Consider the following 17,226-nt stretch of genomic DNA (forward strand, 5'->3'; position numbering starts at 1 on the left):
GCTCACAATTATCATCAAGCACCTACTACAAATGCCACCAAACCAGGAGCTAGCACTACGATGAACATGCTGTAAATAAATAGGAGAATCCAGGGCCGATCCACCTGGGAATTCTAGGATCCAGCCTGGCTCAAAACAAATTGACAAATTGACATATCCTGTACTACATTTCAGTATCAGGAATCTCTACACCAGGATCCTGACTACATCCCAGCTCTACATATTTGTGACACTTTTACTAGAGAGACTACAAACAGGCAATTGTTGGCTTTAGCTATAAACAAAATCTGGGAGGAAATCACTGCTGCGGGGGCATCACTATGCTTTGTGACACACAGTGCGGTGAAAATACCCCATGAGTACACCATGGCCTCGCGGGAAGGGGCATGGCCTCACAGCCCAACTTTAATTTTCATTACTCCAAGGCAGGGGTGTCAAACTCATGGGCAGGGGTCCTTTTGCGGCATGACCACCTTGCTTGCAGCAAGGGCAGGAGAGCGCATTGTGTGCGCCTTTCCTGCTCCTCAGTCTCCGGCGGAGGTGCGGGTATCTTATACAGGCGCCAGTTCGTGAGTCAATCAGAGCTCGTGGACTGGCAGCCAAACAGGAGCTCACGAACTGGCGCCTGATTTAAGATACCCACACCGCCACCGGAGACCGGACTAAGGAGCAGGAGAGGTGCGTGCACACAGCCAGGCAGCAGATCCCGGCAGCAGCGGCGGTGAGTACATTGGGGGCATATGTTATCTGGCACTGTGGGAGCATATGTTATCTGGCACTGTGGAGGCATATGTATATCTGGCACAGTGGAGGCATATGTGTATCTGGCACTGTGGGGGGCATATGTGTGGGCATATGTGTATCTGGCACTGTGGGGGCATATGTATATCTGGCACAGTGTGGTCATATGTGTATCTGGCACTGTAGGGGCATATGTTATCGGCACTGTGGGGGCATATGTATATCTGGCACTGTGGGGGCATATGTGTATCTAGCACTGTGGGGGCATATGTATATCTGGCACTGTGTGGGCATATGTATATTTGGCACAGTGTGGGCATATGTGTATCTGGCACTGTGGTAGCATATGTATATCTGGCACGGTGTGGGCATATGTGTATCTGGCACTGTGGGGGCATATGTGTATCTGGCACTGTGGGGGCATATGTATATCTGGCACTGTGGGGGCATATGTACAGTACCAGTCAAAAGTTTGGACACACCTTCTCATTCAATGATTTTTATTTATTTTAATTATTTTCTACATTGTAGATTAATACTGAAGACATCAAAACTATGAAAGAACACATATGGAATTATGTTGTAAACAAAAAAGTGTTAAACAAATCAAAATATGTTTTATATTTTAGATTCCTCAAAATAGCCCCCTTTTGCTTTGATGACAGCCTTGCACACTCTTGGCATTCTCTCAATCAGCATCATGAGGTAGTCTCCTGGAATGGTTTTCCAACAGTCTTGAAGGAGTTCCCAGAGGTGCTGAGAACTTGTTGGCTGCTTTTCCTTCACTCTGCGGTTCAACTCATCCCAAACCATCTCAATTGGGTTTAGGTCGGGTGACTGTGGAGACCAGGTCACCTGACGCAGTACTCCATCACTATCCTTCTTGGTCAAGTATCCTTTACATAGCCTGGAGGTGTGTTTGGGGTCATTGTCTTGTTGAAAAACAAATGATGGTCCCAGTAAGCGCAAACCAGATGGGATGGCATGGCGCTGCAGAATGCTGTGGTAGCCATGCTGGTTAAGTGTTTTAAGACACAGCACTGCGCTTTGGGTATATTCTACCAAATATATATAATAAAAGTATGAGTGACTGCACATTCACTAAAAAACTGGGAGACTTTTGCTTCAGACAAAAGCACAATTATTTTTAATTAAAACATACATATAAATAATGCATTTCCCTAACTAGTCATAACAAGAAACGTAATTCAATGTTCCAGATGTTCTGTGGGACATATAGAAAGTCCTTATTATAACGTTCCAATGTTATTATATTTAGTAACTCAAAGTGATATTGTTACAATAACAGTTTCAAATAGGCAACATACCATGATGTATCTACAGGCTGTTTGGTATTGACACTGTTTCTACTTCCGTGAATAGAAGAAGCCAGCGTCCTGGCTATATTTAACAGTGCTATCCAGATAGAAAGCGTGTCTGTTAGTGTAATTACCCATGTATGGGTGATGCCATGCTTCACCTCTTAATTGGACACCTTATCCTCCTCCCGGGGATACTGCTGTTGCATCCCTGAATAGCGTAGCTCTGCTGGTGCTGTCTCACCCGCTCTGTTCAACGGTAAGCGGTGAGGTCTCTCTTCCTCACGGTGAGGCTGTCACCGCCCCGGGTATGGATGCACAATGACAGTGGTGTGCAGTGGATGTCTCACCTCTATGGATGGGTCCTGGTAGCCGAATAATCAGACACTAATGCAGCGTGATACCTGCAGCCCGCGGCACCGATCAGATAAACAGGTTAATGAAGTGTCTGTCAAAGCATTTCTTCCCACAATGCACTGGGACTTCCTCAAGTGAATGTGCAGTCACTCATACTTTTATTATATATTTGATAGAATATACCCAAAGCGCAATGCTGTGTCTTAAAATACTATTTAAATTTGCTGGAGACCTTAAACCAGTCTCTAAGCACTTGCAGCTGGGTTGTGTATTTTACTAACCTGTAGAGCGCCAGTAAGGTGGTGTTAGCATACCTCCAAATTATTTATGCTGGTTAAGTGTGCCCTGAATTTTGATTAAATCACCAACAGTGTCACCAGCAAAGCACCCCCACACCATCACACCTCCTCCTCCATGCTTCACAGTGGGAACCACACAAGCAGAAACCATCCACTCACCTTCTCTGCGTCTCATACACGGTGGTTGGAACCAAAAATCTCAAATTTGGACACATCAGACCAAAGTACAGATTTCCACTGGTCTAATGTCCATTCCTTGTGTTTCTTGGCCCAAACAATTCTCTTCTTCTTGTTGTTCATCCTCAGCAGTGGCTTCTTTGCAGCAGTTCAACTATGAAGGCCTGGTTCACGCAGTCTCCTCTGAACAGTTGATGTTGAGATTTGTCTGCTACTTGATCTCTGTGAAGAATTTATGTGGGCTCTAATCTGAGGGGCTGTTAAGTAGCGGTTTCTGAGGCTGGTAACTCTAATGAACTTATCCTCTGCAGCAGAGGTTGCTCTTGGTCTTCCTTTCCTGGGGCGGTCCTCATGAGAGCCAGTTTCATCATAGCGTTTGATGGTTTTTGCAACTGCACTTGAGGATACATTCAAAGTTCTTGAAATTTTCCGCATCAACTGACCTTCATGTCTTAAAGTAATGATGGACTGTCATTTCTCTTTGCTGAGTTGAGTGATTTGTGCCATAATATGGATTACAACAGTAGTCAAATAGGGGTGTCCACTGTGTACTAACCCTACCTCTGCACAACACAACTGATGGTCTCAAACACATTAAGAAAGCAAGTAATTCCACAGATTGACTCTTGACAAGGCACACCCGTTAATTCAAAACCATTCCAGGAGACTACCTCATGAAGCTGATTGAGAGAATGCCAAAAGTGTTCAAAGCTGTCATCAAAGTAAAAGGGGGCTACTTTGAGGAATCTAACATATAAAACATATTTTGATTTGTTTAACACTTTTTTGTTTACAACATGGGGGGTCATTCCGACCTGATCGCACACTGCCATTTTTCGCAGCGATCAGGTCACTACTGCGCATGCTTATGCACCGCAATGCGCAGGTGTGTCGTACGGGTACAAAGCGGATCGTTGCTGGGCGATGGATTTAACGAAGAATCCATTCGCATAGTCGATCGCAAAAAGATTGACAGGAAGAAGGCGATTATGGGTGTCAACTGACCGTTTTCAGGGAGTGGTTGGAAAAATGCAGGCGTGTCCAAGCGTTTGCAGGGCGGATGTCTGACGTCAATTCCGGGACCGGACAGGCTGAAGTGATCGCAGCGGCTGAGTAAGTTCAGATCTACTCAGAAACTGCACAAACTATTTTTGTAGTGCTCGGCTGCACAGGCGTTTGCACACTTGCAAAGCCACAATACACTCCCCAGTGGGCGGCGACTATGCATTTGCACGGCTGCAAAACGTAGCTAGCGAGCGATCAACTCAGAATGACCCCCATAATTTCATATGTGTTGTTTCATAGTTTTGATGTCTTCAGTATTAATCTACAATGTAGAAAATAATTAATATACATAAAAACCATTGGATGAGAAGGTGTGTCCAAACTTTTTACTGGTACTGTATATCTGGCACTGTGGGGGCATATGTGTATCTGGCACTTTTAGGGGTATATGTGTACCTGGCACTATTGGGAGCATATGTGTATTTGTCACTGCACTACTGGTGGCATATGTTTATCTGGCACTGCACTACTGAGGGCATATTTGTATCTGGTGTATCACACGCCCATATGTTTGGCATATAGTACCACTAAGAAATGTTTCCTACTTGCACCACTGCATTAAAGTAAATGTTTTCTTCACAATACTTGACATCTCTTTGATTATACTTCATTGATGGTTTTTCTAAAAAGCCTTTGAAAATTGCATATAAGACTCTTTTTTGTTCTTGTGGCTCACACAAGACTTAGACCTTGATTATTTAGCCCAGTTGGGATTTTGAGTTTGACGTGCCTGCTCCAGGTGATCTCTGAGATGCTGGGATGCCCCCAGAGACTCATCTGTCTACAATGTCGGCTCCTACACTGTGATAGGAGCCGAGTGCTGCATGTTATGTTACAGGGCAGCACCTGGCTACAGTCACTGAGGAGGAGCCAGCATTTTGGTGTCATCATGCGGCCCACACTCCCCGTATCCCCGTAGTGATGCCACTGCACTACTGAAGTCACTTTCACTGCAATTGTGTTAACTTTAAGGCTATACATATAGCATGCAGTCACTTTGTAGTTTGAAGTGTGCTAGCATTAATTTGTGCATGTAGGGTTGTATGCACTATCATGTGTGCATGCTATTATGATAAATGGGCGGTCCTAACTGGTCATATGTGTTTCTTTGCGCAGTTGCTTTGGTATGCACTGTTTTTCATTTGCTTACTCATATGCTTGCGCATGTGCTATTGGATGTGCGTGTGGCCGCTATTTCATGTGACTCCGAATCAGGCCCCTAGACTCCTGATGTCATGTAATATGACAAACTTACTGTGTTTCTAATTACTTTGAATAGCGAGCAAAAGCAGCTATATACACATGCTCAGACATATAAAACATGTACAAAAGACAGTGATGAATGGTAAGCTATCTGTGGTATTGTATCATCCATATGGGTTGGGCATGCATTACCGCTGCTGGGGTCCCGGCGGTCAGTATAATGAACGCGGGATCCAGGCAGCGGAATGCCGGCGTGGGGGGCAAGTGCAACAAGCCACCTGCGGGCATGGTGGCGAGCCACGCTGCTGGCTCGGTAGCGAGTTACACTCGCGATAGGTTCAATTTCCACTCTATGGGTGTCGTGGACACCCACGAGTTGGAATAGTCCCTGCTAGTCGGGATTTAGAGGGGGGCAGGATGTAGCCATCGGTAATGTGACCGGAGGTTTCCTGACTCCATATTGAGCTGTACTGCTTTTACTATGCATTAGGCTTTATATATTTGTTATTTCTTGCATGATTGTAAAGACGTATATTGAGTAAAATATGTTTCATACATATAAAATCTGCATTGTGATTATGGGTTTCTACTTCCTGGGCTTCAGTGTAGTTATTTGTATGTTAATTAAGTGATAAACCACTGTTATGGGGGGTGTAGTATGGTATGCCAGCGGCCGGGCTCCCGGCGACCAGCATACCGGCGCCGGGAGCCCGACCGCCGGGATACCTACAGCGTGGTGAGCGCAAATGAGCCCCTTGCTGGCTCACTGCGCTCACCACGCTGCGGGCACGGTGGCGTGCTATGTGCGCCACGCTATTTTATTCTCCCTCCAGGGGGGTCGTGGACCCCCACAAGGGAGAAAAAGTGTCGGTATGCCGGCTGTCGGGATTCCGGCGCGGTATACTGTGCTCCGGGATCCCGACAGTCGGCATACTGAAGACCACCCGTTATGGGCATTGCTTAAATAACACAGAGGGAAGTATGAAAAGGTTGTAAGTAAGCACAAGGTATCCTAGGAAGATCACAGAAGGAACATGTTTGGAATAACATATTTAATATGCTCCTATTCCTGGATGCATTTCATAGTACAGTGATGGCATATTGCATGGTGATTACTAGTAATTAGAATTATTGATATGCTAAATTATCCTATAACACAGTGAATGGGCAGCCACTTTGATTTGTGTACCTAGCTCCTCAAAAAAATCTAAGTTACACTTACTACTAAATTTTATTAGAGCAGAAGCATACAACAAATTCATATAAGGAGAAAGGGAAAATCTGCAGTATCATAGGCCATCAATCAGCCTTGCTTTAGGCTCAGAGCAAGTCAGACAAGTCAAAGCATATAGAACATGGTACTACATCATCCTCACGTTTTCTTGATAAAAATAACATTTTATTTGTTAAGACACAGAAATATTTTAACAACTTCAAATGTGCATTGCTTTGGCAAGAACTCCCTACTGCTGTTTGCTGATCTGTCTGTCTATATGAGTTCAAAATATGTTATTATCCCATATGAATAGTTCTACCACATGCAGCTTTATGTCAGGTAGGCGCTCACATAGATCCATTTTGTTTTATTTTAAATTGATGTTTGGGGTTATTTACATGCTGGAAAAATACAGAATTCCAGTGCTATGAGCGGAGGATCTAGAGTTATATTGGCAGATTTGCCTTCCATGGTAAATGCAGGAGAACTGCAATAATGTCACTGTCACTGGATGATCTCTCTCCGTCTGACGATCACAGATTTTTTTTTAAATAAAATAGAAGGAGGTTACTCATACCTGAGTAACCTTAGTGGGCTTATTCTACCAACCCTAGGAATTCCCTTCTCACCATCAGTAAACGCTCATTACTGACGACTCCAACTGCATAGTGAGTGGGTAACTCGCTGCCACCATCGGACTCTTACAACAACATCCTGTATGATCACTGCAAAATGGTTGGTGATATGGTCAGTGCAAGGGGAGACTTGAGACATGTTCAGCTAAGGGAAAGACTGACAAGTGCAACGTTTATTTATGTTGTCATATCTTCTGCAGGTATTTCTTGGATGTGGTCAGCCGAAATCACTTCATTCATCAAGGACTTTGAGATCATTTTCAGGAAGACATAATACGCATTTCAAGCCTTACAGCTTACATGAGCGACCCACAACGGCTGCTGATACAAGCATGGATAGACTGGTATGTCATTATTATTATATTTTTTTATAAAGATACCTGATAAAACCCTAATAATGAGGTTCAGAGTGTGGAGTAAGGATGGAAATGAGAACAGCAGACAGGCAAACCACCATATACCAGACTGGTGATCCATTTTTACTGCACTTCTTCCCACTGTATATGAGCAGCTCTCATAATACTTTGGAGGTCATTTTGGAAGTAGTATATGAAGATGTCATCAACAGTGGTGGCCCCAGAGGTAGGGTTGCAGCGCAGTCCAAAATCCAAATAGGAGAGCCACACCAACAGCCAGTGAGTCCCGGCTGGTGATGTTTGGCAGTGTTTTGGTGGCAGAATTTTTGGCTCCCCTTTTTGAATTTTGGACTGTGCTGCAGTCCCACCTCTGGAGCCAGCACTGGTCACTATTCAGTGCTCCTGCTAATATAGGAGGAAGAAGTGCCGCAAAGTGGAAAAAGTTTCTGTGTTACATACCTGGATTTGGAAGCAGGCAAACATATGACAAATAGGGATTTGGAAGCAGGCAAATATAAAGCACTGAAACCACAAATGCGGCGGATTCTTTTTTTTGTGCAACCAACACGCATTTGTCTCACTTACAATCAAAGCCCAGCCTTGTAAGTGATTGCCCCTTTAAAAAAATGTCTGAGCTCGGCCAACATCTCGCATGACTGCCGAACTTGGGCGGCATTACAACCCGCTCCTGATGGCTCAAAAATGTTTTACAGGAACAATAGAATGTTACTATCAGACAGCTATTTGCAGAAATTAATTAATTACCTTTCTTAACTAATTAAACAGGTAGAAGAAGTAAACCTCTTTTAAGGGGCATACTTAATATACAATTATTTATTAATAATTGACTTCTATTAGGTATGTATTGAAATTGTGATATATTGACATATACAGAGTATATATTCTTCCTTGTATGATCAAAATATTCTTCTGTATGCGGGTAAACAAAATAAAATCTCTTATTAGTATGTCGCATTTACATTGTATGGAGATATGGGGGTGTATGCAATTCTTGTCGGAAACTGCCATCTTGTCAGAAAGACAGCAGTTTCCGACTGTTTTAGGTCAGAAGGGGTTCCGACCTATTCAATGCCCCCTCAGATTTTCCGACAAGTCGTGAATTACGACTTGTCAGAAAGCACGCGGATCGTCGGCTTAAGCTGACAATCCTCATGTTTTGTCGGGAAAGCGGCCAAATCCGACAGGTTTTAGCAATGTTTGCAACAATGTCAATCCGACTTTAAAAAAGGTCAGGTTGGCATTGTCAGGAACGGCCAAATCCGCTCATTGAATACACCCCATAGTTGACAAAATTTTAAATGCCATCTGTGTGAAAATATAAAATATAGAGCACACACAAGTTTATTAAATCCAAAATAATAAGTAATACAATCTGTAAATTTGAAATTGGAGGAGAGAAACAGAATAAATATTATCTTGCATCATCAGGTTTCCTTAGAAGCAGCTTACTGATAATTGTTAGTGGTATCCAATTGCATCAGGGATTCTGCATTCAAAAAAGCCACTTACAAGTAACCATACAGTATAAGACAAATATTTAATACACTACCATTTTATCTGGTGCAAGATCAATAACTCTTTTTTTCTTTCCCAACTAATGCAAATACAATTACTTCATTTAAAATACAAAAAAAAAGTACTGAGGAAACTTGTAGAATTGTAGACTGAAGATAGGAAAAGTTTGATCACAAAAAGAGTTTCAAGCAACAAATTTAGAGATGTGTGGTTCGGTTCTCCAGAAATTCGAATCCACCCAAATTTCGTGGCTCCTAACCAATGCAGAACCCAGTCTGGATTTCCTGAGGAGATCCAATCCGAACCGGGACTCGACCTTCCCACGGTTTGGAATTTGGATTTCAAATCTGAATTTCAGGTTTTGAATGGCAAAAATTACATGAGGTTCTAATAGTTGATTTTATCGATTTGTATCAAAGATTATCAATTTTTTAAATAAATTTTTAACCTAACCAAAAAAACTGAACTGAACCAAAACACTCGAGAAAGGGTTTTGGCAAAGCCAAAACACGATGATGAATTTTAACCAATACTAAAACACGTATCTGTAAACAAAATGCTTTTGAAAGAAACATAGTAAAAAACACATGTGACTAACTCCAAGTGCTTAAAAGAAATGTATTTGATGAGTTGTTATCAAAATGTGGATCAATAACTAAGGGCCTGGTTCTGAGTTGCATGGAACTGCTGAAATTCCATACATTGGCCGCTATAGTGCAAAAAATTGGAATTACTAAGTAATTACCTTTGGCGCTCGTAGTGAGTTGCTTTTTCCTATAGCAGCTAGTTAAACGGGGTTAGTGAGACCCCCACAACAAATTACCAATAGACAAAAAATAGCGCTGGGAAACTGGATAGAGTAGACTAACAATTTAATACAGAATTAAAATTTCATATATACTGTTTGCAACAGATAATAAAAATAACCTTATATACGGTTTTAAAATTGTTCCTGGACTGTGGCATGAATTTTGGGGACTAATTGGCTCATTTGAGTACCGGCCAACAGTATTTTATCCATACTAAATATATGGGACTTTTTAAATTTTATGCAGTGCTATATTATGCCCTAAATTTCAACCGTATATAAGGTTATTTTTATTATCTGTTGCAAACAGTATATATGAAATTTTAATTCTGTATTAAATTGTTAGTCTACTCTATCCAGTTTCCCAGCGCTATTTTTTGTCTATTGGTAATTGGCCGCTATAGGAATGTGAGTATCCACTTGTGTTCTGTGTTATGCAGATCAGTCATTACACTGCGCCCAACTTTCCATCCACTAGGATAGCCATAATGGCAATTATCAGTACTTATACCTACATAATGCTAGGTGCAAGCCCCACACCTGAAATAGGCATCCACTTTGCTTATGCATGACTTTATGAATGTGATCTAAGCAGCGCCGGCCTTAACCAATATGATGCCCTAGGCTAGTTTTTGGCAGGTGCCCCCTAGCACCGCCGCTAGTTCCACCTCTGACCCTGCTCCCCTTTCCAGCACCATCACCCCTCAGCCATAACAGTCCTCATCTAGGTGCGCCTACCTCCTATATTTTAAATAGGAACAGTGCGTACATTCGGCGCACAGCCCAAAAAGGGGCGTGTTCTTGCTGGGAAGGGCCATGGCCACACAATAGTACCCCCAATTCAAATTACGCCACACAGTAGTGCAACTTTATATCATGCGATAGTGTCCCTTATTCACGTTACATCACACAGTACTTCTTACAGTAGTGCCCCTTATATACACTTTACATCACACTGAATTGCTCATTAGTCACATTACACCACACCATATTGCTCTTTATTCACATTAGAACACACAGTAGTGCCCTGTCTATATGTTACGTCACACAGTAGAGCACCTTATACACATAAAGCCACACATTGGTAATGCATTTATACACATAATACCACACAGTAATGCCCCTTACACATGACACACATTATTAATGTCCTTATAAACAAAATGACACACATATTGTCCCCTACACATATGCCGCACATTATTAATGCATTTATACACATGACACACATAATGCACCTCACAGATTATGCCAACCTTTATTAATGTCCTTATACCCATAATGTCCCTTACACATATACCACACACTATTAATGCATTTATACACATGACACGTAATGCCCCTTACACATATGCCAAACACTATTGAACAACCAACCCACCCGCACACAGCACTCACATGGCAGCTAATACTGTGACCTCTGCCTCTGCTTGGATACAGATGTGTCCTCATACATCTTGCCTCAATACGCCATGCAGCAGGAGATGCCTTTTTTGCCAAAAATGCATCTTATTTGCATAGCTGTATGGCTAGGATGCAACAGCAGCTTCTGCTGATTAAAATGATATGTAGCATGCCTATATTCTGTGTGCGACTGTAGCTGTATCTGCATATGAAATGCTACGTTACAGTGTTTTCCAGGAATACACTGTTATGTAGCATTTCATATGCAGATACAGCCACAGTCACACACAGAATATAGGCATGCCGCATATCATTTTAATCAGCAGGAGCTGCTTGTGCCCCTGGACATTCTAAATGCCCTAGGCATTTGCCTAGTTTGCCTATGCAAAGGGCCGGCTCTGGATGTATGTGTGGCTACATGACACGCCAATGAGATGGTTCTCTTACGTGTATACACCCAGTTGACACTCAGTAACACCCATTGGACGGATGGAGAAAAAGAGATACGTTGGTTGATGTTGCTCGTAGACTCGCAAAGATGCGTATGCATGCTTCAGCACATGTACAGTCTGTGATAAATTGTGCTGCCACATTCAAACTTGCGTGTGACTTAAGGGCCTATTTATCATCACATACACATGTGGAAATGCAAATTTTTTCGTAATGGACCGATTCCTTATTAAGGGCCTCTATGGGTCGCCTAGTATTCAACAAACTCCAAAAACTGAAGATGGCGATGAATGCCAGTCTTCCCTATAGGAACGAGCTCGGAGTCATGAGGCCGGCGGCCATGCACCTGTGTGACTTTAGGTCCTGCATGCACAGTTGGCTGGCACCTAGCTGGCAAGTAACACTACTACTTGAGTAGCAGTTTTACTGGTTGTGCGGACCACTACTTTTTGGAGCAGCTGTCCCTGCACCGGAGCAATACAGTGTTCAACACTCACCATGAGCTGGATACTTAATTATTAATAGGCCCTTTATTATCTGGCCCTAATGTGCTAGCAGTGTTGTAGTCAGAGACCATGCCATTTGTTTGGTCTTGGCGTCAATATAATTTGCGCAACCTTGTAGATACTTTGTCCTACTAGGAAGCTATTTTATGTGCTGTAGACCACCTTGCATATAGTACATTATTGCAGCCTCCATAGAACTGTTGCATTCTAAACAATCATTTGAACAACATTAACTTTGCTGTGATGATGTCAAATGTTTTCACCTATTAAAGTTTTCCTTTCATCATCAGAAAAACGATGTATGTTCCTTACTCTTCCTTTATAACGTATAGTAGCTATTAGCAGTAGTAAATGCTAATGTACACCATGCTGCTATGTCAGTAAAAACTGCAGCTGTATATTTATTACATAATGTGTGCTGTAAATAAATCTTTACAAACAAGGACAGTTTTCGATAATGTTTCAAATAAATCTTCAGCATCCACCTGCAGATAAATAATATGAACAGCTGTGTATTGGATTTATTGACTCCAGGGTAGAAATTACAACTAAAAATTAACAGATGTAGTGGAATCATTCAACCAGAACATATCATAACCTGTGTGTGAGTAGGTGCAAACAGTGCCATTCGGATGGAGGATAAACATACACACATGAGGGGGCTATTTATTTACTTCCCATGTGCTGTATCCCAGTGCAACCAGACAGCTACCTTCATTAGCCTAACCTCATTACGCTGATCAGACATAAAATCTAATTGCTTTCTGCAATTCTAAATTTCTTTCACGTATGGTAGTAAATCATCCCTTATATAGATTATAAAATAGCATGATTCAAAAACAAATCATAAAGTCACCAATAAGATAGCAGCATATAGGGAGACCTATGAAGATAATATCTGATGGGTGTATTTGGGTAATAGAACATCATTGCTGTTTGTTATTACATAAGCCATCTAACAGTTGCTATTACTCTTTCCTTCTTTTCTTCAATGCACCGTTTGGCTTTTCAGAGGACAATATGGAGGACTATGCAGTACGGTGTAAGATTACATTTCTTTCTTTTTTCTCAGCGAATGCCATTTTTTATTTTAGTTTGTGTGTTGCACTGTACGTTCTCGTGCTTGCACTGTACTTTCCTGTGCTTACGAGCAGACACCCTCCTGAGTAATGTAAAGTGAAGGAAGCGATAATTTGATTTTAATGAGTGGATAAACATCTGCTACTAACACACATTTGTCTCATTTCACCATAAATGTCTTATTTATTGGAAACATGGCTACTTTATTCTTAATGATGACATATAAGAGCAGTTCTTCCAGATGTTTGCTTGAAATTGACTGGTAAATAAAGTGAAAGGAAAATGTATTACACCACTTGCATTTCAATAAGGCAGGTTTTATCTCCGCGTACTAGATGTGTGCCAATAGGGCATGGGAACTGTGAGTGCTATATGTGTACAGAATTATACCAGTGACATTGGACACATTGAATATCCATAGTGTTATCAATCTATAATGCATGCTGTATGCCTACATCATATGCTTGGGAACTAACATTAGTGGAGTCATACAGAATATGTATTTCTAGATTATGGTTTAAAACTGATCATCTGACAACTCCAGTAGCATGTAGAAATGAACTCAAATTGTTTACATGGGGGGTAGAGTATTTTTGGGAATATGAGCACAACATAATCCTCATATCACATACAAGACAGATAGTAAAGCACAATAAACTATACTAGCTTTTCCAGGAGGATCACAAATATTTGGGAGTTTTTCCGAGCTCAGGGAGAGTACACCATTTTTCTGGATCCTGCCCATTTCCCTAGTAAAGTGAGAGGGTCCTTGACAATGTGGATTATGGGGGTCATTCTGACCCGTTCGCTCGCTGCATTTTCACGCAGCACAGCGAACGGGTCCCTGCTGCGCATGTGCCGGCGCCTTTGTGCGCCAGCGCATGCGGGACGGCCGACACCCTTGGCAGGACAGCGATCGCCTCTGCCTGATTGACTGCAATTAGGTGATCATGCAAATGTGTCTGATGACCTTATTTAGATCAGACTCTAATTTGGTAATAACAGATACATATATATATATATATATATATACATAGCTATACAGTACACTGTATGTAGCTATACAGTGTGTGTGTGTGTGTGTGTGTGTGTGTGTGTGTGTGTGTGTGTGTGTGTGTATATGTGTGTATATGTGTGTGTATATATATATATATATATATATATATATTACACACACACACACACATACGCTCACACATACATGTGGTCGCAAAGCCAAATGTACAGAGGATACAAGGGAAAGCTTCTAAAGACATAGAAACATTATATAAACATAGATATAAAGAAACATGTTAGAAATACCCGGCACTCTATCCAAACAATAAATCCAACTTTGCTGATGCCTTCCTTTTAATAATAAAATACATAGGGCTGTAACGGGCAGCACTCACGGATCAAAATGATAGCACAGACCTGGAGACCTAAGTCATACTTACAACATTTCAATTTTATCAAAAGAGTTTCATCAGGAGCAACTTACAAGAATGACCTCCGCCTCCTGTCACTGCCGCCTCCTGGCAGCTATGTTGCTAGGTAGCAGAATAAACAATCAAGAATAAAAAATCACCCTTCTTGCTCACTGAGTGTGATTTTTTTATTCTTGTTTTAGGCAGGTGTAGAAACAATGCTGCAAAGTAAAAATGCTTTCACAAATAGAAGTGTTAATAGTTTATTTTTATCAATTAGCAAAATGTAAAGTGAATGAACAGAAAATAAATCTAAATCAAATCAATATTTGGTGTTACCACCCTTTGCCTTCAAAACAGCATCAATTCTTCTAGGTACAATTGCACACAGTCAGGAATTTTGTATGATTATACTCAGGTGTATGATTAACCAATCATACCAAACACTATGTATTTTAGCTACTGGCCTTCTGTTAATGGTAACCTAGATTCTGGTGACCATCTTCGTTATTCGGGTAAGCTGTTTTTATTGGAGAAGCACTAGGTGGTCTTTGGGGGAAGTTATTGGATGCTGAATACAGAAGCAGGATGGTAAAAGTAATAATAAAATGAAGTTTAATAAAATGGTGAAAATAAGTATTATTATTGTTATTAATATAATAATAATAATAATAATAATAATATATATTGTATGTAATGGAATTAAAAGGAAAGATTGGTAAAAGTAAGAAAGCAAACAGTGCAAAGGTGATGGATTGCTGAATAATAATGTAAGAGATGTCACATAGTACAGTCAGTGAGTATAATGAATTTAAATGGGGTAAGTAGGATAAGCTATTGATAGAAGGTTGTGAGTCTTTTAGATGGAAAATAATTGTTCTGGAGTTTGGTTAATGAATAGAAGTAGATGAAGTAATGGAAGTGTATGAGATCAAAGAGATAATAATGAAAATATTCAACATGTAGTTCTGTTCAATGTGATCATTTTCCCACAATGTGGATGTTAGAAAATTAAAGTAATTTTAAAAAATTGCAGTCGCATAAAAAGGAAACATATAACTATGTTAATGAAATCGTTATATTTTGATGATTTAAGCACAACAGAAGGAATAAGTGAATGAAAAGATGTATATAATTTTTTTGGGGGGGAAAATCTAAAACTAAATATATGAAATAAATCAATAAAATAGGTAAAAGACAAAAATAAAGTAATAACTAAATAAATAAATAAATAAATAACTGATGAAGCCACAAACCAACATTTACACTGCAGACAACACTGCAACTGTTGCCACCACAGTTTATAGGTATTATTTCATATATTAAACCACCAAAACATTATTTAAATCATTAATCTAATGAAGAATTGTCCTTATGCGTATCTTTCTGCTAAAAGTATTATCCACTTCATTTAATATATTTCATGATTTAATTTTCATTTATCTATTTGACGTAATCTAGTTGTATTACTTCATCTACTGTTATATGTTTCCTTAACCAAACACTCATTAGTACTCTCCGTCCAAAGTAGAACCCTTCTGTGTTGTCTGGAGGTTATAATAGTAATGCCAATTTAAAGACTAAATTTAAAAAACTGCATCCAAGCCATAAGCTAGAGACGATGCAGGACATGTACAGTATTAAACTGTCTAAAGAGGATATGTGGAGAAGTTGCCCATAGCAACAAATCACATTCTAGATGCCATTTTCTAGCATATGCTAGATAAATTATACAAGGTGGTTTAATAAATAAGGTAAGAGGTAAGGTAACCTGTCATTGAGGATTTTTTTTCAACTTGTACATACTGTATAAGTATAATCAATAGTATAGACTTGGAACACATTATTTTTTGCATAGCCCCCATACTTGTCTAAGCATTTGTTCCTACTGAATCAGACCTTCAATTTTCTCATCTGTGGTGGATGCACTTGGCTGGCTGGATAGCTGCTCATCTGTCCTGCCATTATTAAAGGCAGTACATCAAACCCGAAGCTGTTACCGTGACATGACGTTATCACTGTACATCTTGGCAAGCTGGTGATTAATTTTAGCTGCCCTATAAGCGCAGAAATCTGATTGCATTTTGCACCTCAATGTTTGACCATGTTTCCGCCAGACCTGCCATCTTACAGCTGATGTTGGGGCAGTATGACTGATATGAGGCACAGTTTTATGGCCATGAGGGGAAGCTGTGATCTAACTTCTCCAGCCTGATGGGTAATTAGAATGAAATAGAGAACATTACACATATGGGAGGTATTTTTACTTTACTTATTGAACCACCCTCATACAAAGGCCGCACAATCTAGCAGTGTAGTTTTGTCACTTTCAGTTGTTTGTGTGAATAAGATGCACATTTTGATCAAAAAAGACACTTGTCTAAGTCACCAGGCACACCAAAAAGAGATGTTTGGTGCAACTGAAGCCACAGTGTATGAGGACACAACATCTGTGTGGCTTGAGTCCTTTGTCAGTCTGTTTGAATGTTGCATTTATACTTTTAGTCAAGGGCATCTTACAATCATGTTACTTTAAGGGCAGTAAAGTATCTGGATGTGTTCCAACATTAATTAATGTATCCATAGTAAGTAATTATTTACACTGCAAACTCATGTGACATATACTAATAACCATTCAACCATAGCGTCATTGACCATATGATTGGCT

General features: G+C 40.5%; 1 protein-coding gene across 2 annotated transcripts in view; it reads left to right on the forward strand.

The window, feature by feature from the left end:
* The window catches only part of GPC6 (glypican 6), a 1,112,124-nt gene that overhangs the window by 986,657 nt on the left and 108,241 nt on the right, over positions 1–17,226 (forward strand). For both annotated transcript variants that reach the window (XM_063953010.1, XM_063953011.1), the window contains exons 6-7: positions 7,213–7,356; positions 13,085–13,114. In XM_063953010.1, coding sequence (XP_063809080.1) covers positions 7,213–7,356; positions 13,085–13,114 — 174 coding nt within the window. The remainder of the gene's footprint in view (positions 1–7,212; positions 7,357–13,084; positions 13,115–17,226) is intronic.

Source organism: Pseudophryne corroboree, chromosome 2 (genome assembly GCF_028390025.1).
Source record: "Pseudophryne corroboree isolate aPseCor3 chromosome 2, aPseCor3.hap2, whole genome shotgun sequence".
NCBI classification, from domain to species: domain Eukaryota; kingdom Metazoa; phylum Chordata; class Amphibia; order Anura; family Myobatrachidae; genus Pseudophryne; species Pseudophryne corroboree.